General features: G+C 41.2%; 3 protein-coding genes across 11 annotated transcripts in view; 1 reads left to right on the top strand and 2 right to left on the bottom strand.

Annotated features, from left to right (window-relative positions):
- ANKRD22 (ankyrin repeat domain 22) overlaps positions 1-9,687 on the top strand; it is a 28,886-nt gene extending 19,199 nt beyond the window's left edge. For 6 of the 8 annotated variants that reach the window (XM_085582507.1, XM_085582512.1, XM_085582510.1 and 3 more), the window contains 5 exons: positions 5,453-5,644; positions 6,409-6,516; positions 6,832-6,909; positions 7,750-7,848; positions 8,585-9,687. In XM_085582507.1, the coding sequence (XP_085438633.1) occupies positions 5,453-5,644; positions 6,409-6,516; positions 6,832-6,909; positions 7,750-7,848; positions 8,585-8,662 (555 nt within the window). In that variant the 3' untranslated portion in view covers positions 8,663-9,687. Of the gene's footprint in view, positions 1-3,257; positions 5,645-6,408; positions 6,517-6,831; positions 6,910-7,749; positions 7,849-8,584 lie in introns of those variants that run through there. The other 2 variants (XM_085582513.1, XM_085582506.1) reach the window with 2 other exon arrangements.
- The window catches only part of LOC144246591 (lysosomal acid lipase/cholesteryl ester hydrolase-like), a 51,816-nt gene extending 28,291 nt beyond the window's left edge, over positions 1-23,525 (bottom strand). The window contains exon 1 of the mRNA XM_077784504.2: positions 23,412-23,525. The gene's annotated coding sequence lies outside the window, so the exon portion shown is untranslated. The remainder of the gene's footprint in view (positions 1-23,411) is intronic.
- LOC144246568 (lysosomal acid lipase/cholesteryl ester hydrolase-like) lies at positions 10,517-23,552 on the bottom strand. 2 transcript variants are annotated; one of them, XM_085582514.1, is made up of 10 exons: positions 23,412-23,552; positions 20,031-20,169; positions 18,612-18,753; positions 17,418-17,616; positions 16,699-16,808; positions 15,074-15,210; positions 14,349-14,489; positions 13,145-13,216; positions 12,169-12,237; positions 10,517-11,220 (listed from the first exon to the last, which is right to left on the bottom strand). In XM_085582514.1, exons 2-10 carry the CDS (start codon positions 20,160-20,162, stop codon positions 10,987-10,989), a joined length of 1,236 nt encoding a protein of 411 aa, XP_085438640.1. In that variant the 5' UTR covers positions 20,163-20,169; positions 23,412-23,552; the 3' UTR covers positions 10,517-10,986. The 2 variants fall into 2 exon arrangements, with proteins under 2 accessions (XP_085438640.1, XP_077640604.2); XM_077784478.2 differs by having other exon boundaries at positions 18,639-18,753.
- Positions 23,553-24,513: the final 961 nt, after the last annotated feature.

The raw sequence follows: 24,513 nt of genomic DNA, 5'->3' as shown, positions 1-24,513 counted from the left end.
ATTTCCCATTTGGACATGTGGGAACAAATGAGGGATTTGGTCCTTTGTGAGTGTGAAAAGAGTGCGCTGCACTGTGTTTGTTTCTGGAGGTAGCATTACATAGCTGTTACTTTTAAAGGCTATGTTTCTATGCTGAAAGCCACTCTTTTATTTCCAAAAAGCTAGTCAATGAAATAGAGTATCTTCTCCTCTTTCAGTATAACCAGGAACTTGAATCTGTGCATTCATAAGGTGATCGGCTGAACAGACTGTAGCTTATTCTGAAAGGATTTCTTGCCCCTCTCCGGATCTACTACTCTGAGGTAGTAGTGCAGTGGAAAGCAGTGTTGTCTAGCTTAATTACACAGGTGTTTAAAGAATGTTCAAATACTGTCCATGCTTTTCATACTTATTAGTTAATATTTTCATATAAATTCATTTTCTCACTTTAAACATTTTGAGATACAGTTTTCTGGGTAAATTATGGTTGATTTATACAGGATAGAAAGCTGGAGAACTGAAAATAAAGAGTTATAAGTTGCCTTTTCTGAGAAGCATGTATTGGATATTAGTGTATTCCTCAGCATCCTAAACATAATTTAGACTTTCCTGTTAAGTTCATAGCATGCTTTTCTGGTATAATTTTAGTACAAAGGAAGAGGCTATGGATTGATTCAGAATATTTTGATATTACAAAATGTCTTCCTTTTTTTTCTAAACAATTGCAATGAGTTGATACAGTTTAGGCAATCCCCTGGAGTTCTAAAGGAGGAAGCAATTATAAACTGAAATTGCTCTCCAAGTTGCAAGACAGGCTTTACCTTCACCTCCTCTCTATTGGTTGAATGCTTTGTCCTTCATACTGTGCCTTTAACCTTTACTTGTGTGGTAGAACTTGCTAAATAGCTGGAGGTTTATCACTAGCTCATCAAAGCTAAGCAGAGTGTGATGCAAGTAATTCTGAAAACATCAGACAGCTTCAGATGTGGTGGTTAATCTAGATCTGGGTAAATTATTATGACCTAGTATCAATCATGTTCCACAATCGATTAAAAAAAATTAAAAATTTGGTTCTATAACTGCCCTTCCTGATAGAGCAACTGTTATTGCTTTTCTTGCACCACATTTTTGGTGATCTTGGTACTGAGTTCTCTCAGCCATGAAACCCTTCCATGTCCTGTGAGTACTTCTCATCTTTTCTGAAGCCTTATATACTGAACAACTAAACTCTGATCTGAAGGGCTTGCAGAAGAAGAAATATTGTAGAAAGAGAGATTTTAAACACTGAATTATTGGTATATCTAATCTTCAAACTCTACTTTCTATTCTCCAGTGTCTGCCCACTGCTTTTTTTTCAGGTGGGCAGTGTGCCATACTTCATGATTAGCCCTGGCTCTATGGCTAGGCAAAGGCACCTCTGATGAGGGTTAAAGGAGTGTTTGAGGTTGTGATTCTGTTTTCTTCCCTCCCTTCCACTGTACATTTTGTGCAGTCACACTGTCAGGTTCATCCTGTGCACCTTGTCTGAATGCTGGGTGGTGCTGCAGAAGTGGGAATGAGAGCAGAGTGAAGGGCTTTGCTGCCACATCCTTCAGAGAGGCCCTCCCTTCCTCTTTGCCTAAGCTGAATTGTGGATCCTGCTCCCCCTCCCTTCACACCTGAGCCCGTGTCTGTATGGGTGCAGTGTTTGTTGTGCTGGCTCTGTCCTGCTGCTTTATGGAGCTGGGCCAGGTCTGTTGTGAGCTTCCTGGGATTTATAAATGATGTGGTGTGGGCAAGAGAAGCCACTCTGTGTCTTGGACTGCAAATGTGCCCAGAAGTTGAGAACTCAGTTCCACTGGTGCTTTCTTCAGAATCTGTAGTTGTGGGAGCACTTCTCTGCTCACACATCCCTAAAGGAGACTCCAAGACAGGTCCATGCTGCAGTTGCCAGTGATCTCTGGGACAAGGGCATCTGCAGGGGCTCTCCTGGCTGTCCTCCACTGCCAGCAGACTTCTGCTGTCGTTGTCCTGCTCCTCGCCACAGCGGAGCATGAGCCCAAGACACAAACTTTGGATTCCTTGGGTATGGCTTGCCCCTGGCATAGCTCAGGTACTCTGAGTCCTATTCACAGGTTTATTTCTCTCTTGTGTGTGATGAGTGGATAACAATAACATAGCAACAGTAATAACCATAATGCAAGTATGAAACTGGCTGTGTCACTTCTGGGGCAATCTTCTAACACCGTAGAAAGCAGAGTGAGATTTTCCAGTCTCTTATCCTCCAGGCTTTTCTATAGACTTAAAGGAAATATGTTTTCTTGGGTTTAGTATGGAACCCACTGTTTGTACCTAGCACTGTTCTAACTCCATACTTGGACTCCCTGCTGATACTCCAGATAGATGCTCTCTACCTGTTTGAAAGGAATTCTATTACTGTCTTATAAGCAAACTTTGGGGAATAGTTTAAAACGGTCTTAAGCACAGTTAGTCCTCCTTTAGATAGGGTTTCCAAAGTGACAACCCAAAAATAGTGAAAGATGGAAAAGAGATTTGTGGCTGAGGCTTCACAACCACAGAAATCCTGGCATATGCTCAAGCCCCAGCCTGGGGCCAGGCAGGTTTTGTGTCCAATCTGTTGCTACTGGAAGCTTGTTTTGTTACTTTACTCTGCTTATGAATACAAATCTCTTTCTAGTTTTCATGCTAAATTTCTTGGCCAGATGTATCACCTTTTTTACCATGTTCCTTGAAATTAATTGATCTTCTTTACCACTGACCCTTTAATTTATTTTGGAACACTAGGGACAGTGCTGTCTCTCCCTAGCCCAGCTAAGCAAATCAACCTTTCTTCAGGCTCTTCATATTTATCAGTTGTAGAGATGCTTCATGCTCCTTCTGTGGTCTCATCTCATTTTAGGACCCAAATGACAAGAACTCTACACACTATACCAGTAAAGTGCTTCTATAACATCTCTGTCTGTGAGAGACACTATCTAATAGAGCATTTGCCTTTCTTGGACAAGAGGCTGATTGCCACCTATTTGTAATTTTTCATATCTTTATATTTCCCTATCACATTTTTTTTCCTGAATCCTTATTGTTATTGATATTAATATCACGAATTTACAGTTATTGATATTGTTTGTTCATTTACTTAAATATTCTGCTATGATGTTTGCTTTTCCAGCCATGGAAAAGTCAATTTGAGAAGTATATTACAAGTTTGGTCTGTGACCTTCCTTTGACTAAAAGGTATTTTCAAGAATACAAACCAGAAGAGTGGACCTCAAAAAAAAAAAAAAAAAAAAAAAATCCTATACAAATGGGAAAAAAGTTTTTGTTCCTTTGTGGTTTTTTTTTCTTTTTTTTTTTTTTTTGGGGGGGGGGATTTATTATTATTATTATTTAAATATGAATGGAACATGTTAATGCAGACAGTGTAATTTCTACAAAGTACCCCCACTCCAGGGGAATAATAACAATTCAAAATACATATTTACTTTGCATCACACTTTAAATACATCAGTTTTCCAGGTGTTAGTTGCTGGAATGGATGAAAACTTCTTCCTTACATTCTCTGTGCCCTGAGTGTTTTCTGAGAACAGCTGGTTTCAGAAGGTGAAAGAGCATGTGTGACTTGTGTGTGCTGGGCTCTGTGCATGACTTCAGCCCCAAATGATGTGGTCTCTCAGGGAGTGGTCTCTGTGCCATCATTGTTGATGGCTCTAGAACTGAGTTCAGCAGTAGTGTAAGGTTTAGAAAAAGATCCCATGGATCAAAGAGAGCATCAGTCAGAAATGTCTTGGGTTTAATCACCTAGCAAGTAAAAGTCTTGGAAGCAGTGCAGAAAGAAAAGCATAATATATCCTTGAGCTGCTGAATGAGCAAAACCAGCCTAGAAGGAATAAATTTATATGGTAAATGACTGGGATTTGAACAGATGTTCAACCAAAGAGCAAATCTCCTACATCTTTAAATAAGCAAAGCAATACCTAAAGAATAGAGTGGTAGGGTAATCAGAGGTGCAGACAGACTCCACAGATCTTCTCTTTCCTGGACATGAAGGTGCAGTGCTAGATACCAACATGACAGAGAGCAAGGTTCTAGAGAAAACTGATCTTTTAGATGGCACCTGTGTGCAAATCACACCAAAAGGGGTTTGAAAGAGGCTTTTCTCTTCAAAATCATTAAAACAGTTCTGGGTCTGGTGAAATGTAAAATACCAAATTGTATATGTGCAGTTCTATACAAAAACAGAGAGATGTGCAAGTTTAAAATATGGCATGTGTTCTTTGTAGATTTTTGACTGATATAATAGAAACAAAACAAGAAGTGGTGCAAGGTCTGGTAGGCATGTAAATACTTCCTTTGGAAATAAATCACTTCTCTTACACAGCTGTCCAGAAAACTAAGCAGTAATTATGCTGGATATAAGCCTGTGTTGTAGATGAAAGTTTGGCTGAAAAAGTGTAAATAAGATTAATATTTTTAAGGCAGGAAGGTGTAGGGGTAGAGGGGGAGACAGAGAGGAATGAACAATCTGGAGGAGTGAGGCAGGAGCTCAGATTTCAGGACTAGATCTTTTTCATGTAGAGCACTTAGTGAAAAAAAGGAGAATGGAGAGCAAGAACTACAGCTAATATTTAAAGAAAAATTCTGTTTTCGAAGATGTTGGGTAAAATCCTCTGTATCAAAGAATATAAAGACTTACTCTGTTTTTTACTGGAGAACTCAGATTCTACCAGTCTGCCCCACTTATAAATGTTAGTTTCTGCCTGTATTAGGCTGTTAGAAACTTGCAGTACTCCTGCCCTTCTCAGTTTCTCCTTAGTCGGAATTTTTGCTCCTGGAGAGGGAAAGAATTGCAGTTTAGGTCAAGGATGTGTAGAAATACTGAACGAAAAGCTGACCAGCAAGCAGTTCTCAAAAGCCAAGCAGGATCTGACCTGTGGGCACCCTGGCCTGTATTTTTTTTTTAGGTATTTCAAGGTCTAGAAAAGAAACATTGGTAGGGGCTTGGTTTTTCAACTTTCACCTGAAATTAGGTTCTTTTCTGGGAACAGATGAGTCAGGAGTGGCTCATTCTGCTCAGCCAAAGGGAAACCCTGAGATAAACTCAGGCACATGGGCTTGTCCCTGCTTGTTGCTTAATACATTGACCAACTCCTGTGAGAATGGAAGCCGGATTTGGTTTTTTCTTTTTTTTTTTTTTTTCTTCCCTAATGGCTGCAAATAAACAGGATTTATTTCCTGGATTATAGAATTAGCATCCAAAATGAACAGAAAATCCATTCCACTGTGCAGAGGCTGTGACTTTGGGGCTGAGAGCTGCGTAGCAGCTGCAGGAACGTCTCCTACCACCATCTTCTGGAAGGCACCAAGAACTACAGCCTCTGTCAAGTGTTCTGGGGTGTGTGAGGTGTAAGCCAGAATGGGAAGTATGGATGTCTCAGTGAAACACGTGCTGATGAATATTATCTTCTCACTTCAGCCCATCTGCCAGGCAGCTTATAACAACGATTTCAATAAAGTTCATCTCCTTTTGGAGGGCAACAGCAACTGTTTGAATGTACAGGACAGCTTCCTTGGAGACACGCCCTTAATTTGTGCATGTAGACAAGGAAACAACAGGATAGTGAATTATCTTCTTAGGAAACATGCTGATGTCAACCTCAGAAACAAGGTAAGTGGCCACTGACTCTTCCTTTGTGGTTCTGTTCTTTCAGATTCTTGAAGTGCCAGTGGGAACACTAGCAAGCACAGACAAACCTCAAGTTTGTTTCATACTGAGGATATGTGGAGGAACTAAAAGGAACTAAAGGTGGAACTAAAAGGCTTTTCTGCTTATTTTAGGGCCATGTGTCCAGCTCCATTTTGACAACCTGGAGCAAGTTTAACACTGTAGCACAAAACTTTGCAGACCTGCCCTTTAGTTGCTTTGGTATATTCAGTATTCAAAGATTTTTTTTCAAACTCTATTATCAATAGAAGTCTGTGGTAGTTTTTAATACTTTCCTGTTTTTCTCTGATGTCCCAGAAGAGATGTCCTAAGGTCTCATATGTCCTTGCTTCAGTAGCCAGCACCTCCATAAGAGGGGGGTCTGTGGTGATTCCTCCTGCTGTGTGACAGCAACAGCCACATAAGATACCCACTCTGTCCTTTGAATTTCTGCAGCCAGGTCAAAGTTTGCCAACATGGAATCCTTTGGATCCCACATCCTCCTTGCATGTGTAATCCAATTTCCATGACCCTCTATGTGTTAAATGTGCTTTTACTTGAAGGAAACAAGATGCATTTGTGTCTATTTCTGCTTGAAAAACACAGGAGATTTCCTATTAGATCATCCAAGAGAAAGCTTGTGGAATTTAAAAATGGTCTACTCTAGTCAATATTAAACACAGTGAGTTCACTGAATGTGGTACTAATCAGAGCTGCTCTGTGTTTAGAAGCACCGCACTTGCCTCCATTATGCTGTGAGAAAACGTTTCACCTTCCTTGACTATGTGCTCATCATAATCCTCATGCCAGTTATGCTCATTGGATATCTTCTCATGGTGAGTCTGGATGGAAGCACAAATTACTCTATCTTTCCCTTGCCATTTTTCATGGCAGTGTTTCAGGCCAGGAACCTCTAGAGAATATGGACTGCTTTCTTAAAGCAAGACTCAATGTGTACAACAGAAGGAGAAGGGATTTTGCTGTGGCTGTAACTGGTGAAGGAATAGATTTTCATTACTGCATCAGTCTGACATTTCTAGAGACCTTGCCTCTTTTTGGAAAAAAACCCCATGGTATTTAGCACAAATATACTTAAGACTATATGTGGATTAGCTGTTTTACCGTGTTACTCTTTCCCTTGCACCAAACAGGTCTCAAAGACAAAACAGAATGAACACCTGGTCAAGATGTTGCTTAGATCTGGAGTCGATGTGAATGCTACAGACTTTGTAAGTGGGTTTATACAAATGCAAATGTGGGTCACATGCAGGAAACTATACTAAAAACAGACTACAGAACCTTCTAGCAGCATAGCTGGGTTAGGAGCATCAGGGACTGAACTGTCTAATGTACCAGGAGGATTCAGTGTTTCTGCTTGACACTTAGGCAATAGATGTATAGTGTATATAAAAATAATTCCCCACTCATCAACTAATCCTCCCTTTCTGATCAATGCCCTCGTAAGAGAATCCAGGCAAGACAGGCTCATGTACTTATGTATTAAATACCCAATTCTGTAAAGATTCTAGTGATATAAGCATCTCAGTTTTTCAGCATTTATAAGATTTTTAACTGGAACAGATCTGTGGGCTAAAGGGCAAGACCCTGTGTCTTCTCTTGGTCTTCAGAGTGTGCTGATCTGCCATATACAGAATTATGTATCCACTAGCCTACTTGGGTTAGGTAAAGAGCTCCTCTTTTCTAAGGTAGAAAAGGAGAAACACCAATTTTATCAGCAATGAAATTCTAAAACACTGAGGTACAAGCAAACAGTATTGTTTAATATTTAATTTCTGAGATCAAGCTCATATGATCCTCTGAAATTATTGTCTTCCTGCTGATGTATCAAGCCTGTTTTAGCAGTTGCATCCCAGGGAAAGAATTATTTTGTTCCTGTTTCTGTCATGGTAATGTATTTGTTTTACTGTGTAGTGTATTGTGTCAGGAAATGGTATATGTGTTTTGCATCCAGCTGTTGAGGAGAATCTGATAGGCTACAGGTAGTTCTACTTACCTAAGCTCTACTAAAGAAGTCATAGAAATAAAATTAATATCCTCTTTCCCTTCAGTCTGGCAACACAGCCCTTCACTATGCTTGTGAAATGAAAAACCAGGCAGTCATTCCTCTACTGCTTGAAGCTCATGCAGACACTTCTGTAAAGAATCAGGTAAGAAGGTGAAGTTGATAAATGTATTTATTATCATGGTGGTCAAGCAGTAAGTACATTGTAGGCCTTAGCTAGCTTAGCAGTTTAAAGAGAAGGGTGCACAGCTTCCTGGCAGCCAATTTGTTTCCTGGGTGGTACGAAACTTTTGTTACATTGCCTTTGTTGACTAGAGCAGCTTTAAAGTATGAATCCTTCACTGCTGGATTTCTACCAGTAAACACTGCCTGCATGTCCCCTGGCTTAGCACATCTCTTACCTATCTTTGTTTCCTCTTCTTAGCTCAGAGCTACTCTATAGTTGTTCCTTAAATGTAGGCTTCAGGGCAGGGATAAAAGTCTCCCAAGGTGTTTTTTGTACTGTTGGGCACCCTTCTTCTGAGAGGCTAGGTCAGGCTGCTTCTGTCACCAGAACAGCTCAAGTGCTGCCCAAATCAGAATTGACCTGGGAGTATCCACACTACTGAGTTGAGGTGAGCTGTGTATTACCTGTGTTGCTCTTGAAATCAAATACTAGCTGAGCTCCATACATTTGGATATAACTCCCAGGAACTTCCCTACTATAGGGGAGGTCTCTGTTCCCTTCTTCAGCCAGAGCAGTATTAGGCCCAGCATGTCCTGAAATCTTTATTTTAGAGCAGAAGTGACAGGGGACCTTACACAGGTGGCAAAGTTAGGAAATCTCTTTATATGAGACCCACGTCTGTCATTTTGTAATGTATTTCATGTGTTTCTTTCAGGATGGGGAGACTCCCTTAGATATAGCAAGAAGATTGCAGTTCCACAGCATTGAAAGCATGATAAGAAAAGATTCTTAGCCACCAAGGATTCTCAGACATGCAGAAAATTACCTCATCTGACAATCCGCCTTTCACAACAGTGGGAGTCCTGCAAAGGATGAGGGGTGACACTTGATAAAGACTCAGTCCACATCCACCCATTCCTTGCAGACTTGGACAGTTTTGTGTGAGATTCATCAGGCCAAGGCCATGAAGTTAATTTTATTTTACTAAGCCATGAATTACTACAATAGTGTAGTAGTGTTCAAAACATTGCCCTTTCCATCTGTTTCATCAGTTTTATTATTTGACTCCTGCAGACTGTGGATTTTGAAAGCTAGTTATAAAATATCTGGAAACCTAAAAATTGCGTATAATGGTTTATATACATATAATGCAGTCACTGCGAAAATAAAATATCTTTTAGAATGTGTGCTACTTGTTCCATAGGAAAACTAAATAATATGCTACAACAGTCATAAAAGACCTGGTACCCTTCTTCTTAATATTTATCTTCCTACAATGGGAGGGGCTGGGAAAACAGATCTCTCAGTTGAGCCCTTCTTCCTTCCATCCTTCCTACAATTTTCACACACCTTAATTCTCACGGTGTTGCTACAAGGGATCTTGTAGGATAGGACTATCTTCTTTTGTTTTCATTTAAGGAACACCAAAAAGGGATTCAATGCCTTACTGGAGACCATAAAAATCACATTAATGCATTAAGAAAGAGTAAAGAAAATATGTTTGGCTCAGTAGAGAAAAAGGTCTCTTGACTACCTTTCCAATATAAACAGTGTACTAAAGAAAAAAAGGAGTCAATAAATGAAATGCCATTGATGGAAACCAGATGTATCATTCCCATGGGACTAGACAGGACAGCATACTGTACAGAGTGATGCATGCAGGAGAGGATAATACCAATCATAATAATAATATATGCATGAGTCTTCTCTTGCATAAGTGAAGGCAGAAGAAAACCTGCAGTAATAAGCAATGTATTAAAAGTGGTCCAGTGCTTTGTGATTTAATAATGCAGCAATAAAAGGGAAACTTCTTTCATACACTGCTGTGTTGTGCCTCCTTGGTCTAATGGATCTTTATTTTTGTTGACAATTTTGACCTTTTCCTGTAAGCTGTGCAGTACAGCCTTGCTAATGGGTGCTACAGTAGGTGCATGGACAAGCTAGTGTACTTTTCCTGGGTTGCAAAGACAGATATATTTTTCAGTGTCATTATTGTATTGGATGTCAACTCCAACTACAAAGGGTCTTGGCTGGACAAGATGAGCTTGAGGCTGCAGCCAGAAACACCCCATGAAATAAAGCTCCTTGTTGGAGCCTGTAATAATGAACATCTTGTGTGCACTCTGGGGACAGACTCCAGATCAGCTTGTAGGTGAAAAGAGGGGAGGCACTTGCATGGATTATGAAGACATCTCTCGGGGATGATGGCCGGAAGGGGAAAACATCCAACTGCTTTGCCATGTTTTGAGAACTGCTTGAATTAAGAATGGCCCAGACACAGAGCTGTGTAGAAGTGAATGCTGACAGCTGAGAGTGCTTGCAACAGCTTCATTACCAGTGTGAAGAATAATTCATAGGGTGGAAGCTGTATTGCCTGGAGTGCACATTACTGGATGGGTCTACATCTCCTTATTCCACAGCTGCCCTCTGTGGTCTTTGAAACTATGAGGGGTTCAGGGTGTGTGAACAAACATTTGGGTGATTTGTAGGCATAGGGGACAGAGAAATACTTCAATTAATTTTTTTTAGGGTGGATTCCTTGATATTTTGTACTCATCTATTATCTGCTCAGTTTCTTGTGTTTGAAGATCTCTTGGTTGCGGTGACATTAAGGGGTAATTTGAGGAGGGAAAACAAAAAAGACAGGTTTTCTGTCAAGGGGATCAATAATTTAATTTAAACAAAATTGTTCATTTAAACAGAGAAATGATAAAATCACACTTTTGGGTCTCCATAGGAAGACGAAAATTGGGAATGAGAATGCCTCAATCGTGTAAATAAAATCTATCTTAAAAGAACAGAATTTAGGCCTAGGAAAATTAGTCTTGTAGAAATAAAAACTTTTGAAATTCAGTGAACCCTGCAGTATGTACTCAAATATATTAATGTTTTCAGCTTTCATTCTTATATACCTCAGACTTCTCAGGAAGACAGCAGTCACAGGAACACCATGGAAAAACTCAAATTATGAGGAAAACAAGAAGTAAATAAGAAAAAATATATACCCATAGAAGTATCCATTTTGTGTGCTTGTGTGTTTACCTCTTCCCCACATACCACCCTTATTGCCAGATAGACATTTTGGAGTTTTTTATAATCAATAGTCTGCTCATGGTTTCAAAAGTATTTTCTTAATAATTCAATGATTTTCAGATACATTTTTTCAGTTGCATCAAGGCCCCAGATGAAATCAAGATGTCCCCATGCAGGAAAATTCTCATGGTAAATGAGATTAGTAATCCGAGGAAGTAGCCTTGCCATGTCTGTTGGGTCTGCAAATGTGTCCTGTCCACCACTCCAAACAGCAATTGGTATCTTTATCTCCTCTATCTTGTACTCAGGAGGAGCAGTCTGTAAGACAGGGAGGAGACCTGGGTGAATGCTGCTGTATCAAAGTTGTGTTTAGAGAAAGGTTTCTGTGCAAGCACCTCTCTTTGTCTTTTGCTTCTGCACTGCCTCCAGTAAAACCATAAGGATGAATGCCACCCTCTTATTGCTCATTGCCCTAACCCCATTCCCTGCCTATGGAATGAGCCACCTTATACCTGTTCTTTCTATAAAGCATGGCTGAGGATTGTCTTGCAGTTTGGTCCTGGCATGTGCTCTTCAGAGGTGTGGGCATGGAAAGACCACTGTCAGTATTCATCAGTCAAGGACTGAGGACATTTTTCCTGTGTGTATTCAGGGTGAGGTGATCTATAAGTTTTTTTGGGGTGCATGGAGTGCAACTTTGGATCTTAGTTTTCATGCTTGGAACTGAAGTAGAAAGGAAATTATTTGGTCATTTATGATTTCACCCTAGAAAATTTCTGAGTGTCCAGGATAGAAGTGACTGATTGTAGCTCTGGAGCCTTACAGCATGAGGTACTTTAAGTCAAATATGCCTATTAAAAGTGAAGTGGTTGCCAGTCCACTGGAGAGGTCACTTTAGCCGTGAGATCCACTTCCTCTCTTAAACAAAAGGCAGTGTTTGAGGATTTTTGGGCAAGTGAAGGGCTCTGTACTCACCCAGTCCTAGGACTTGGGTGTGGTTCTTATTCATTTTTGGAATGACACGTAAGTTGACATGTCATTGAGCACATCCCAGCACCAGTAGGGGAGACAAATGAACTTCTGTTAATTGTCTGTAAGGGTCTATCTCTGCCTTGTTTGTGAATATACTTTTATACTTGTGTGTGATTCAGCTGAAAGATTATCTCTCCCCCTTGTTAGTACCCACGGGTGCTAAAATTTGAATTTTTCTATACTAGTTCTACCAAGACTCAAGGGCAAGTTCTGAGGGAGCCCATTTTGCCTTACCTGGTTGTATTTCTTCATGTTTTCCTTAGAGCCATAGTCATAAGCTTGAAACCGGTCTGTATGTGCTAGCTGTTAAAAGACAGAACAGACAAAATAAAAGATATGAGAGATGAAGGAGTAGAGTGCAGGAGGTATATTCCTGCCTGTGAATTAAGTCAAGACTCAGGTACAGGACTGTGTTACTCCCACACCTTCCTCTGGTTGCAGGCTTCCAGGGTGCTGAGGATAGGTCACAGGGTAAGTGGCATCCTTGCCTTTTCTCTTGTTAACTTTCTGTCCAGATCCTCCCTCAATATGTTTTGTTACTTAAAATTTTGTTTTACAACCTTAGATAAATAAAGTTGAGGTCACAGTTTGTCATGCAGAGTTGGGTCCAGTTATCACATGGAAAGAGAACCTGAATGTCTATACGTGCCAGGGCTATTACAAGTCTTGTGTAATATGCCTTGCAGGACTGGTGAGTGAATACTTGGAGTTATTTGTTTGTTTTGGTAAGTTAATTTTTTGCATAAACATGGCAAGTAATTTCACTTGTGAGTGGTGTGTAATAAAGGGTGAGAGAAACCTAGTGTTTGTCAGTTTAGAAAACCTTTGCTTCCAGGATTTAAGTAGCTGTGTACGCATTAAAAACCTGCCTGGTGCATTGTCTTTGCTATGTTTGCTTTATCTGTGTTTGCTTTGCATCCACTTGGTTTTGTTAGAAGTTGGCAAAATAGACCATAGACTCACTAGCTGGTCATGGTTTGTGTCCATTTCCTGCCTAGTTGTATCCTGTGGGATTGACTGTTGGGAATCTTTGTCTTCAGGAGCACATCCATATTCTAGACCATATTAAATGTGCAGGTGCTCATGGCAGTAGGTGAGAAGGTATGATGGTCACTTTCCCAAATCCAAAGCCTCTGGATTTCCCTGTAGGCTGTCAGTTGCATAAAAAGCAGTAATAGGAGATTGTTTACATGTCAGTGCACAATTATACCTGTCGCCAATGAAAAATGTTGTGTGCCGATGTTCCAGCTGGGGAATGTCCTACATACATATCCACTCGACTCTGGAGAGAAAGCAGAAATTTTATCAAGACAAGAGATCCAGCCCTGTGACCGAATAAAACGGTAAGAAAGTGAGTTTCTATTAAAGAAGTCAGCTTACAAAATATTTTTTATAGTTCTGTTAGGGAGATGTCCCAGTTCCATCTGCCTGGATTCTTCTTCACCTGTGTTATCTTGCTCTGAGAGCCACGTTAGTGACTTAAGCAAGGCAGGAAATATCCTTCATGGCTTAGCTCTGCAACTCAAAAGCTGCAATTGATTTTGCATTGAACCTTTGAGTCTATCTTCTTTCCCATATGTGCTTTTGGAAAGGATTATAGATGAAAAAAACTGGGCCCTATTGTTACAGACACTGCTGTAATAAACATTATACAGGCCGGCTTCTGCATATTTTGGCCACTGTAAAGGGGATTGACACCACAGCATCCAAGTATTGGCAAGCAGAGGGAAAACTCTGCTGTATCTCCTGTCCCCTCTGACTGATGCACAAGTATTTGTGAATACCAGTCTAGGTGTGCTACACTCCTCAGCATGGTGGAAGGGCTTTCTGTAGCTCTACACCTTGTGGATTGAGCTGTTGAACCCAGTTCTAAGGTCAACAAAACCAGGAAAATGCCCTTTACAGTTGTTCTTTGGGACCAAGATTTTTGGTGCAAATAATCTGAAAATTGGGAAGAAGAAGAGGTTTTTCTCCTGTCTTTTAGGTATTTCAGTGTTCAGAGGATCCCAGTGTCTATATGCTAAGGAAGAAAACTGTCAGCTGTATTGGCATGAAGCCTGACTCCATCACTCTTTGTCTCTTTTTAAAGAACATCTATGTCTGACAAAAATCTGGTTGGCTTAGCCCCAAAAGGGGGAACATCCTGACATGTGCAATACAGCTCCAGTCTGAACTGAGTTCTTCCTTTCTGCCATTGGAATGTGCCTAGCTGCTGGTCCCACCCATCACTAGCCCAAGCCATGCTGCCACTGCTGACAGTGCACCACATCCTGGCGTTCCCTCGGTCTGCTGAGAACTACACTGTGGCTTGTGTACATTCACACGTGTGACAGTAACTAGACAAGGATATAGTGCACAAAACTGCCAAAATCCCTTTAGTTTTGCTCTGAGTAGGTGTTATTGCATACACTTACCGTGTTGATATTTTTTACACTGCCTCCAGCTATGTAACAGAGAACATGGGCACAAAACCTATCCAGGCTTGTACAGAGCTGTGTCACGGGTCCTTTCAGAAACTCGATCTGGTGTGCAACTCCTTTGCAGCCAAACACCAACTGAGGGAAAGGAAAAGTGCAACACCTTTTTTTCTTGTTACAGAAGAATTTAATCCAGAAAATTTTTGCCAATAGCCTTGCCTTCATAGCACAATATTCAAAGAATTCTGGAACAGCTTACCCTCACATTACCCCTTAAAACTCTCTCTTCCCCACAGCACATCATTTATTGTTCCTCCTTCATATTGCTATCAGCAATCCTCAAGCAAGCTATCCCTCAATTTCTAGTGTGCTGACCCTAATGTCTACTCATTTTTAAATAAGTCCTATAGATTGTCATGTCTGTTCTTGCAGTGCTGGTTTAACTCCTCCTACATGAGTCCAGCAAAATTTTAGTTAAACAGCAGGAATCCTAAAACAGGACAGTTTCAAAAGTCTCCTACTTCATTGGCAGCTGCTGCTACAAGCTCTATATCCTAACTATTTTCACCACAGGGTTTGGGAACAGTTTTTTGGAGACCACTGAATTCATCCCAAGCTCAGTGTCAGCATGTCACTTGTTTGGGAACATACAACTTCAGGCTGAGGGAACCCTGTGAAGATTAGTCAGGCATTGGACCTCTTAGAAGGAAAAAATGACATACCCTGAGCAGTGGTCCAGGAAGATTTGTTAACTTAATCAGAGGGCTTGTAGCATGTGGGCATGCAGTTACAGGGCCCAGAGCAAAGAACACTTTCACCCGTTTAGCCAGCTCAGGGTATGTATAAAATGCTATGAAGCCTGCAAACACAGAAGAGATGGCCTGAGTTAGTGTAGAGATCCTCCACAGACAAATTAAATACATGAACAGCAGATAGCAAACAAGACATCATAGTATATTTGCAGATTTTTGTGTTGTTCATGTTTGTGCTGCATGTTTTACTTAAGGAAAGTGTTGAAGTGAATTCCTGAAACTAATTTTATTTGGGAGGCAAAGTTCATTTTAAGGCTTAAAGCATGTCTGGGCATTGTCTTTATCAGAACTGTTTTTATAGGCAACATTTCAGGTTTTGAAGATATCATAAATTCCCTCTATCATATAAAAAGAGTTTTTCAAATTAAAGTATCTAAAAATCTATGCATGTTTATACTCTCATGAAACTATAGAATAATTAGCTGAATACTGGGAGCTTTGAGTATTTTCAACTGATTGCTTGCATCACAGGTAGATAAGAAAGCCTAGATGCTTGGTTTGTTTTGCTGTGAGGGTCCTTAAATAATATTATGAGAAGCAAAAAAAAAAAAAAAAAGAGAAAAGGTCAGAATTTGTGACAATATATGATTTTTTCACACTTCCTTCTCTTTTTTTTCTGGGTGGTTTACACTAATGACTGGCAGTGGCTCCTTTCTAATCAATGCCCATTCATGGATCTTACACATAAACCATAATCATCAAGAATTTTCAACTAAAGAAAAAAGAAAATTAGCTGCATTTAGAGGCCATGAAATGAATAATGACAAAGGTTGGACATAAGAGAAATTAAACTATTAATGTTTCTGCTTTCCTGATTTTTGGTCTCTAACACTATGCTTTTAAACAGCAATGTGGCTAGTTATAGCCAGTGGTGAACTACAACTTAAATTGTAATCGAAACTAAGTCACGACTTAGTAATTTTAAGGTTATTTTTCCTTACCTTTGACCAATTTAATTTAAAGAAATGTATTCATTTAAATTATGTATTAAAGGGGATGTTTTATTTGTTTAGTTTTTCCATCCTGTTCACCAGAACAGGGTGCCCAGGGCAGTGGTCACAGCACCAATTCTGCCAGAGTTCCAGAAGTGCTTGGACAATGCTCTGAGGCACATGGTGTGAACATTGGGGCTGGCTTGGGCAGGGCCAGGAGCTGGACTTCAATGGTCCTATGTCCCTTCCAGCTCAGGATATTCTATGATTCTAATTGTCTGTCTTAATACAAAAGAACTTCATATATATGCCTGTTGCTGAGAAAAATACCCTATAGCAGTACAAGAAGTACCCAGTAGATTACTGTTATGTCTGTAATTATTAAAAAAGTTGAACTATTATTGCATCTTCTATTATTTGCTTCTTAAGGGTAACCAAAGCTGATTTTAGAAAAGTTTTGCATATTTTCAAAATCTCAACATAGAAAAATCTCTATGATTTTCTAACTCTCTACAAACAAGAAAAACAACAGAATTAGCGTGGAGATTCACCTCCTGATCAAATAGGAACACAAATGGTTGCCAGTAATTCTCCTGACATTACCTGCAGTTGACCCTTCAGAGTGACCAATATAGTAAACATCCTTCTGTCCAGTTTTATTCATGATGAAGTTCAGCACTGCTGGAATATCATATTTACCCATTTCATTGAAGCTGTGGGGAGAAACACAAAAAGCTGGCAGACAATTTGACTGTCACCCTGTGAGTTACTGACTGTCAGTTTTGTCCCTTGCACCAAGCAGGACCCGTTGAAGGAGGAGGTTGCACTCTGTGTCTGCATCCTTGCTTGAGCTGGGGCAGTGGGCAGAGGGGTGCAGCTGTGCAGCCTGGCTGCCTGCTGGGCTCTGTGTGGATGAAGTGCCAGTTTCACCTGACAGCTGCAGCCTCTGGGGAACTGAATTTAATCAGTGCTTTCACCTGGATGCGCTACAAAACACATTTCTCTCTTGGCTGAATTCAACTGTGAGAGATCAGATTTCTAGACAAGGCTGCTCAATGTGTTCCAGATGAGGTTCTTGCTCTCCCTCTCATAGTACAGTCTCCCTTTTCCTCAGCACCCCATTTCATTTTCCAGTCTCTGAAATCTCTTCCCCAGCCAGTGCTCCCAATTCTGGGTAGTAGTGAGCATCCATCTTTGGTTCTTTACTCTCCTGGGTTGGTGTAGGTCCTGATCTGATGCTGGTTTAGGTAAAAGCCATCAGGCTGAAGCTATCTAGTCCCCTTCGAGTTTCTATGTTGAGTCTTTGTCTCTCTACTGAGTACCTGAACTGCCAGAACTCCTTCTGGCAGGGCTTAAGGGTCTTGTGTTTTAAAGACCAGGTGTTCCCTCTGCTGTTTCCCAACCAGACATCATAGCCAGCATCTGCCAGCACGAAGCCCAAGCTGTTGTTGGGGAGGTTGGAAATCCAGTGAGTAGCATCTCCTAGAAAAGCATGTTGCAGGAACACTGCAGGCCTTTGCCCTGAAAAAGATTAAAATACAATTTTACTGTAACAATTAATGTGTATTTAATATTGGAGTGCAGAGTTCAGTTTGTGAGAGGTTTCCTTCTTCTAGAAGCTCACAGGAGAACTATATATAGATATTGGTTTGAGAAACCTGAAGGATTTTTTCTATGCAAGCAGGAACAATTTAATAACATTTAATAACCATTTTACTACAGGTCTGGCAAATAATGAATTTACTGAGGATGCCTGCCCTTCTTCCTCTTGCACTAGAAAGCCAGCTTACAGTTCCTATGCTGAAACCATCTACCCAAAGGTGAAAACTGCTGAAGGCACAACAGTGTATGGAAAAGAAAGAAAAATCAATCCAAAGAAGGAAATTCACACTTCAGTTACCACTGAGCACAGCTGAGAGGCCCCTGATCTAATTTGGCTAGCCTTATTTTGAGAGTCAGACTGGTCCAAATGATCTCCAAAGGAGATGCAGTTAAGGGAAGGCATCCAAATAAATCATTTTATAATACTAACAAGGACTAATAATCAAAGTAACAGTACCCAGGGTACTAAAAATTATTCAATTCAGAAAATGTGATGACACTGATGAAATTCATTTGCATTTGCTTTTCACTGAGAACCTGATTTTTTCCGCCTTTATTAAGAATATCTCTGTCCTTCAGAAGTCTGGGAATTATTCATATGCCTAACCTCAAGGGCTTTGTTTTCAGGCTACTATTTTATGTGTATATGATTTAAGTTGTTAAGGCAAAACCTCCTCAAATCCTGTTTACAAGCCTACCTGCCAGACCATTTGAGGGGAAAAAACCTCCAACCCTCGGATGTAACAAAATTATTAGGAAAGTCTGAAATAAGGACAGAGACACAGATTGTGTGGACTTCAGGATTGAGTCACACTTCTGACGAAGTGCTCTCGTGGAGATGGAAAGGTATAGACCATGCCATTGCAGGGGACAAGGGAAGGATGGGGAATCCATCTAAGGGCTGGCTCTCAGACCTTCGTTGTGTTCTGTAACTGTCACACCTGTGTTTTGGTCATTCCTCCCAGCGGGAATTCTGTAAACAGCAAGAATGTATCCATCCTCTGTTGTAACTTCATACTCCTCACTGGGGTATCCATGATATCTGATGATTTCACTCTGTGGAAAGCCAAAGGAGATTTTGTTAAATGTGCCAGTTGTCCTGCTCTAGAGCCTAACCAAGATGAGCAGTGTAGATGTGGGATGTGCTGTGATGGTAGAGAGACCATGCCTGAGAATAAACATTACAGGTCTTGTACAAAGATGAAGCAAAGTCCTCTTCAGACCTGTTTAGATGTTGGTTGTCTGGTATTTATCCCCCTATTATGGGATAAAGCAGAACTGTGCTGAGTGACCAGCTCCCTTCTGAGAAGTAGTTTGTCATGTTATACAAGTCTTAGAGAGATTGTACCTTTCTACAGATTAAATATGCAGCCATATCTGTATAAAACAATGCCAATAGCTGTGGGGATGGTCTATAATGAATCTCTTCTCGGCAAAGTGTGGTTAGACAAGTCATGCAGGCAAAGCAAACAAGGGCGGAGATCTTGTCAAAGGAAATAATTGGACCACCTACACCTAAATCTGCATATACTCTGAGGAAATCTTTGGTGACTCAAGGCAAGGCATCTTGGATTAGTTTGCATTGAGAGAATCTGAGGAAGGGGTTCAACCTCCCTTACCTCTGTTCTGAGCAAAGAGTTTGTTAAGGAAGGGCATATGCTTCACTTCAGCCTTTGCCTCCATTGCAAAAGAATTTTTCTCTGTGGCAACCCAGACTGTTTAGATAGGAAAATCGAGGTTTCTTCCAGGCTAGTGCTGGAAGGTTCCTTGTTCTCTTGCCAGGTTTGCATTCCTCCCATTATGCAGTAGCCTGAAATACCAACACCTGTTGAGAAAGCTGGCTGCAAACAAGTATCATGAGCCATGACACAGCTCCACATTTATCACATACCTGTTTGGCTTCACCCTAAATGCAGGCAGCAAAGTCTGTTGCTCATTTTAGTATGGACTGGAGCAGTAGTCTGTGCTCTGTCCACAGGCCAGGACTGAGTCTGGCCACTGGGATCAAATTACGTAGTGTGGGTCTCCAGTGCCCCTCAGGAGGTTCTGGGGAGTTGCCTAGCCTTGGGAGCAAAGGTAGCAGCCAGCAGTCCCCACTGCAGAGCTACATGTCTGTCTGTCCTCATGCAATGAGCAAGAGGCACGTCTGTCCCTGGCACGGTCAGAGCCGGCCCTCACGGTGGGAGCGACCCTAAGGCAGCGGTTTTGGATACAGCAGGCTGGGAAAACAGGAGATGCAGAAGGGGCTCTTCTTAGCTTTCCTGACAAGGACTGTTAGTTATGCAACTGGAAGAGAAGCTTTAGAAAAAGTGAAAGAAAATGACCCAACTCACAACATTCATGAAACATTCCGGGTTGCGGCTCTTCTTGCTGCGGCTTGTGTCAACACCTGCAGTGGAGGCTGCTGTGAATCCTGCTGAAAAGGCAATTCCTTGAGAGCAGAGCAGCACGAGGAGGCACCACATCTTGGGGCTGTGTGGAAGAGCACATGCAGGGGTGTTTGTGCTAGGAAGAGAGTGATATGGAATTCCACAGGAAGACCCAAGAGGAGAATCCCCTGAAGGTTGCCTAAAAACTGTTCCCCAGGGGCTGCCAGAGTAAGAACCTGTGAGCACCTGAGATGACAATCACCCAGCTTGTCTACCTTTATATGTCTCCACCCTCCTGCCAGCAGGAGAGGTGAAGGGAGAAGAAAGCACTGTTTGTTTCTTGTCTCCTCAGGAATGAGGTGAAAAAGGTTCAGGATGGGCTCTCTTTAAGCTTGCCCCCTTCCTCTGGGGCTGAATGCTATTCTTGCATCTCTCAGTGGTGTGCTGGGGGGAGGGACCTGATAATGAAGCTCATGAAGGGGCCAGGAGTAATTCAAGCACTCTGTGAAGAGATTGAATGGATGTTGGGCAACATGCTTGCACATTCAGTGGCAGTTTGTGCTTCCCTCATAGGGTGATGTGCCCCAGAACATAAGTTCTGTTTGAAATCAGTTGCTCTGAGAATATGGAGCAAACAAGGTGACCATGTGTGGCTCCCCAAAATCCCCATGAGTCAGTTCCTAGTCAGCTTTACCTTTTGGCCACTAGGCAAGAAACTGTGAGGATGAGCAATAGATCCTGAGACTGCCTTTGTTCTGCCAAGGTCCTGACTCCATTACCTCTTAGAAATGATTGTCTATAGTATTTGTATTTGTCATGGGGAAGTGAGACCTTACCCTTTCCTGGGATGATGGATGGTTCCAGATGAGCATTTATGAATAGAAATTATGGAGTGCAGTCAATCTAGTACCAGTTCATGCCAACTTAATGTAAAATAGGTATGCTTCCAGGTTTTAGTCTTTATTTTCTAGAACCCAGATCAATGAGTGCAGGTACACTGCTCTCTCTGACCTTCCCAGACTTTTTTTTCAGTAAGATAATTTTGACACAAACATCCCTTAGAAAAGAGAAGAACACATTCTGTGACCTAGATAGTTACTGAGTGTGGGATTATAGGTTAAAACTGTGTGAAGAGCAAGAGATCCCAAACTCAGTGCTCCTTGCTTCTTCATTCTGAAGAACTGCACAAAAAAGATTGGTCCACGAAGCTCAGCACTGCGCTTACATATTCAGGAAAACCACATCACACTTCATACATCAAATTTTTGTTTTATGCTGTGCTTTAATGTGAGGAGAAAATGCCTGTGAATAGAAGAGTACTATTCATTCTGCATGTGTATAAAGTCCATAAGATCAGCCAGGAGACCTAAATATTCAATAGTAGAATCCATGGGACTTAATGCAGTACAAGGCTTCAGATGATCACAGCATCTTGTAAGAATGCCTCACCAGTGGTGGCTGGGGACACCACTGCTCTTGCAGGCTGGGCTTCCTCAGGACACGTTTCTATGATTGTGGTGTGTTTGTTGTCCCCATCCTGTCCATCCTTTAACTGACTTTTGATGTAATTGTTAAATATCTGCCAAGCCCAGCACTGAGCTACAAGCCTGTGCAGTGATGGGGGTCACAGCATTCCTGAGGACTGTTTGTCAGGGGAGGACAGGGAACTGCACAGGGTTCAGCCTTGCTGGGGGGAAGGCAGGCAAAGGCAGCTGGTGTCACGTCCAGGAGCAGCCAGCAAGAGTGAGACTGTCAGCATTTCAGAGTCCATGTAGCTTCACAGTAGCCATAGCACACATGGTTTGTGAGTGAATTTCATAGGAGACCTTCCTGTCTTACAGTTTTTGTTAGGAAGTTAAACAGGCTCAGGAGAAAAGTCTTTTGGGAACCAGGCATTAGACATGGAGAATGCAATTTTTAATGATGAACAGTGGTTCTCATGTACCCACATGTTTCTTGAGTCTGCTTCTAGCCTAGGACATCTGTTATGACGAGATAGGATGCTCTGTGAAGTTTATTTGTACTCAGGAATGTTCAATAGGAAGATCAAGAGAAAATAAGGAAGTATTCCCCATCAAATAATGGGGAAAAAGAACAGAATTTGTGGGATGAGAGAAAGGTAAACAAGGAAAATATGTTTTGACTTCTAGCGATCTTCAATTTGACTTTTAAATTTGACTGAACAAATTTAAAGAAGTCAAACCTCATGAGTCATCAAACAATTAAAATGAGACAGCATTTGGAAACACCCAGAATTTTAAATTTGGCATAAAACCACACTTCATTAAATTCCCTTTATATATCAAATACTTCTTAATTTTTTTGCCAAAACAGGAAGCCTCACAACTATCTACTCAGGCAGTGCAGCACTCTGTTTTGCTTTCTGCTGTTTTACTCTGTTCTAATGGAAGCAAAACATACCTGCCTCTCCCTGCACTGGGAATCTCAATTTGTCAAGAAAAAGTTCTACTAATTTATCAGTCTTTCTTTCACATCACTACCAAAATTAGCTGAGGCAGTGCAGAGGCTTAATTATTCCTCTTATTAAGGTAAACTTTCCTCAATGCACTCTGATCATCTGGCTTAGCTGGCATGGCTTATGGACTTCCAGGTATTCATTTTTTGCTCAGATGCAGAGAGCCAAGTAGCATCAACCTTGGCAGGGCACTGCTCCCTTAAACTCCAGGAATAAAGACAGGAGATACGAACAGATGTTTGCATCTAGTGAGATGAAGTCATAAGTCACTATTGAGCATGGTAAACTATCATAAAAGAATATGCTTAGATGGAAAAAATATCAGAGAGAGAAATGCCCTTGAAAGTGCCTTTATGTACTTTGAAGATATAGTGAAGCTAAGATGCAAGCCATTCTGAATTTTTTCCTTTTATCCTTCTGCCTTAAGCAGTCTAAATTTACTTCATAGAAGGTGTAAGGCATATGCACACCAACCAGAAGAGCAACTGTGAGTAAATATGCATGAAGATTTGCTGCCTTACTCACTAAGAAAACGTACACTCGCATTATACGCAAGGAACAGGAGGTCCAGATTACACGTTGTTGCAATACTTGCACATTCATTCCCTTGTTCTCAGAGGGAAGAAAACAAGTAGGAAAAAGATTAAATCGCTTCTCTTTTTCTCCCTTTTGGGCAGGTCAAATTTCTTTGTCTTCTAGTTTAAGCAGAGAAGCACTTCAGTGCATAACAATAGACTTACAGATGAGAGAGGAAAAAGAGGAAAAACACTTTACTTTTACAACCAGCTGCACAAAAGCAAGGCAGCACATCTTTATGGAGACAGGAAACAGAGGAAGAGAGCATGAGCATGTATGTACAAGTAACTTACCTCTGCTTTGACTGCCTTGCTTCTGTCTTCTGCCACGGTCACTGGTCTGTCTCCACTGGCAGACTGATTCACTGGCAGAAGCCTGTGCCGATAAAAGGAAGTCAAAACAAAATGAGTGCTTCAGGGAAGCAGCTGTGAGTGCTATGCGTTGGCAGCACGTATTGCAGAGGGTGTTTGAGTGTTGATTTGGCAGTACTTCAGAAGTGGGGAAATCTTTGTGATGATGAAGATGATCTAGTTTTATTCACCACCCCAAAATGCACCATGGAGCAGGCGAGTGCAGATACTATCCATAAATTAGTGGTTAGTATGTTTAGCTGGGACCTGGGTGTTGCAGTTCACTGGGGCTCTGGCAGACCTTGATCTGTATTGCTGCCCAGCTGAGGGGCTGCTTCAAATGTAATCTTTTAAGATGAAAAGGAGGAAGTGCCCAGCTTTTCTCAACATAGTGTCTCAAGAACATTCTCTCTGCTATTGCTTTTAATTTGGTTTATGTTAACTTTAACATTGCAGATTGACCTAAATCTGTTTTCCAGTGAGCAGCACAACTCATGAAACTCACCTTTTCTGCATTAATCACATTCCAGTGCCAAAGAAGGCTTGAACACATGTAACCTTTTTCCCAGTGAGGGAACAAACAAGGATTCTTGTTTATCCAAAGCCATTTTCATCACCTCTGAAAACATGGTATCTGGAGATCTTTGTTAATGGCTGAATTAGCTGTAGTCAGTGTGAGGGCTCAGTCCTCACTGAGATTGGCTCCATGTCCATGGGCAGAAGGACTTGTTCCATGTCCTTGGGCAGCTGGGCTATAAACTAAGTAGAATCCTCCTACATGAGGATAAACCTGTTCAGCCAATTAACTCACAAGTGTCTTCTCAAGAAGAACTTGAGTTTCATCATGGGCTGATGAGCATTTAGAAGAGCACCAGATAAGAGGGATGTGTTCTTGGGAACACCACTGCATAGTATGATGCCTTTGACTACTGGGGAAGGAAAAGAGTGAAACAACAGGATGCTGGTGATGGCACAGTAACAGTTCTGCTTTACATACAAAATAAAGAACATTATTTGGGATAGTGGGAAAGGTAGTTTGCTAATT

This window comes from Lonchura striata, chromosome 6 (genome assembly GCF_050655825.1).
Source record: "Lonchura striata isolate lonStrDom1 chromosome 6, ASM5065582v1, whole genome shotgun sequence".
Taxonomy (NCBI): Eukaryota; Metazoa; Chordata; class Aves; order Passeriformes; family Estrildidae; genus Lonchura; species Lonchura striata.
Note: the sequence above shows the minus strand (reverse complement) of the source record. Positions and strands in the feature narration are given on the sequence as shown.

Bases quoted from the DNA above. Each gene is read 5' to 3' on its own strand.
- LOC144246568 (XM_085582514.1), bottom strand. From the start codon at position 20,162: ATGTGGTGCCTCCTCGTGCTGCTCTGCTCTCAAGGAATTGCCTTTTCA. The intron at 18,754-20,030 runs GTGAGTTGGGTC...GGCTTTCCACAG, and splicing joins CGGAATGTTTCATGAATGTT to AGTGAAATCATCAGATATCA. The intron at 17,617-18,611 runs GTCTGAGAGCCA...AATCTTTTTCAG, and splicing joins AGTTACAGAACACAACGAAG to GGCAAAGGCCTGCAGTGTTC.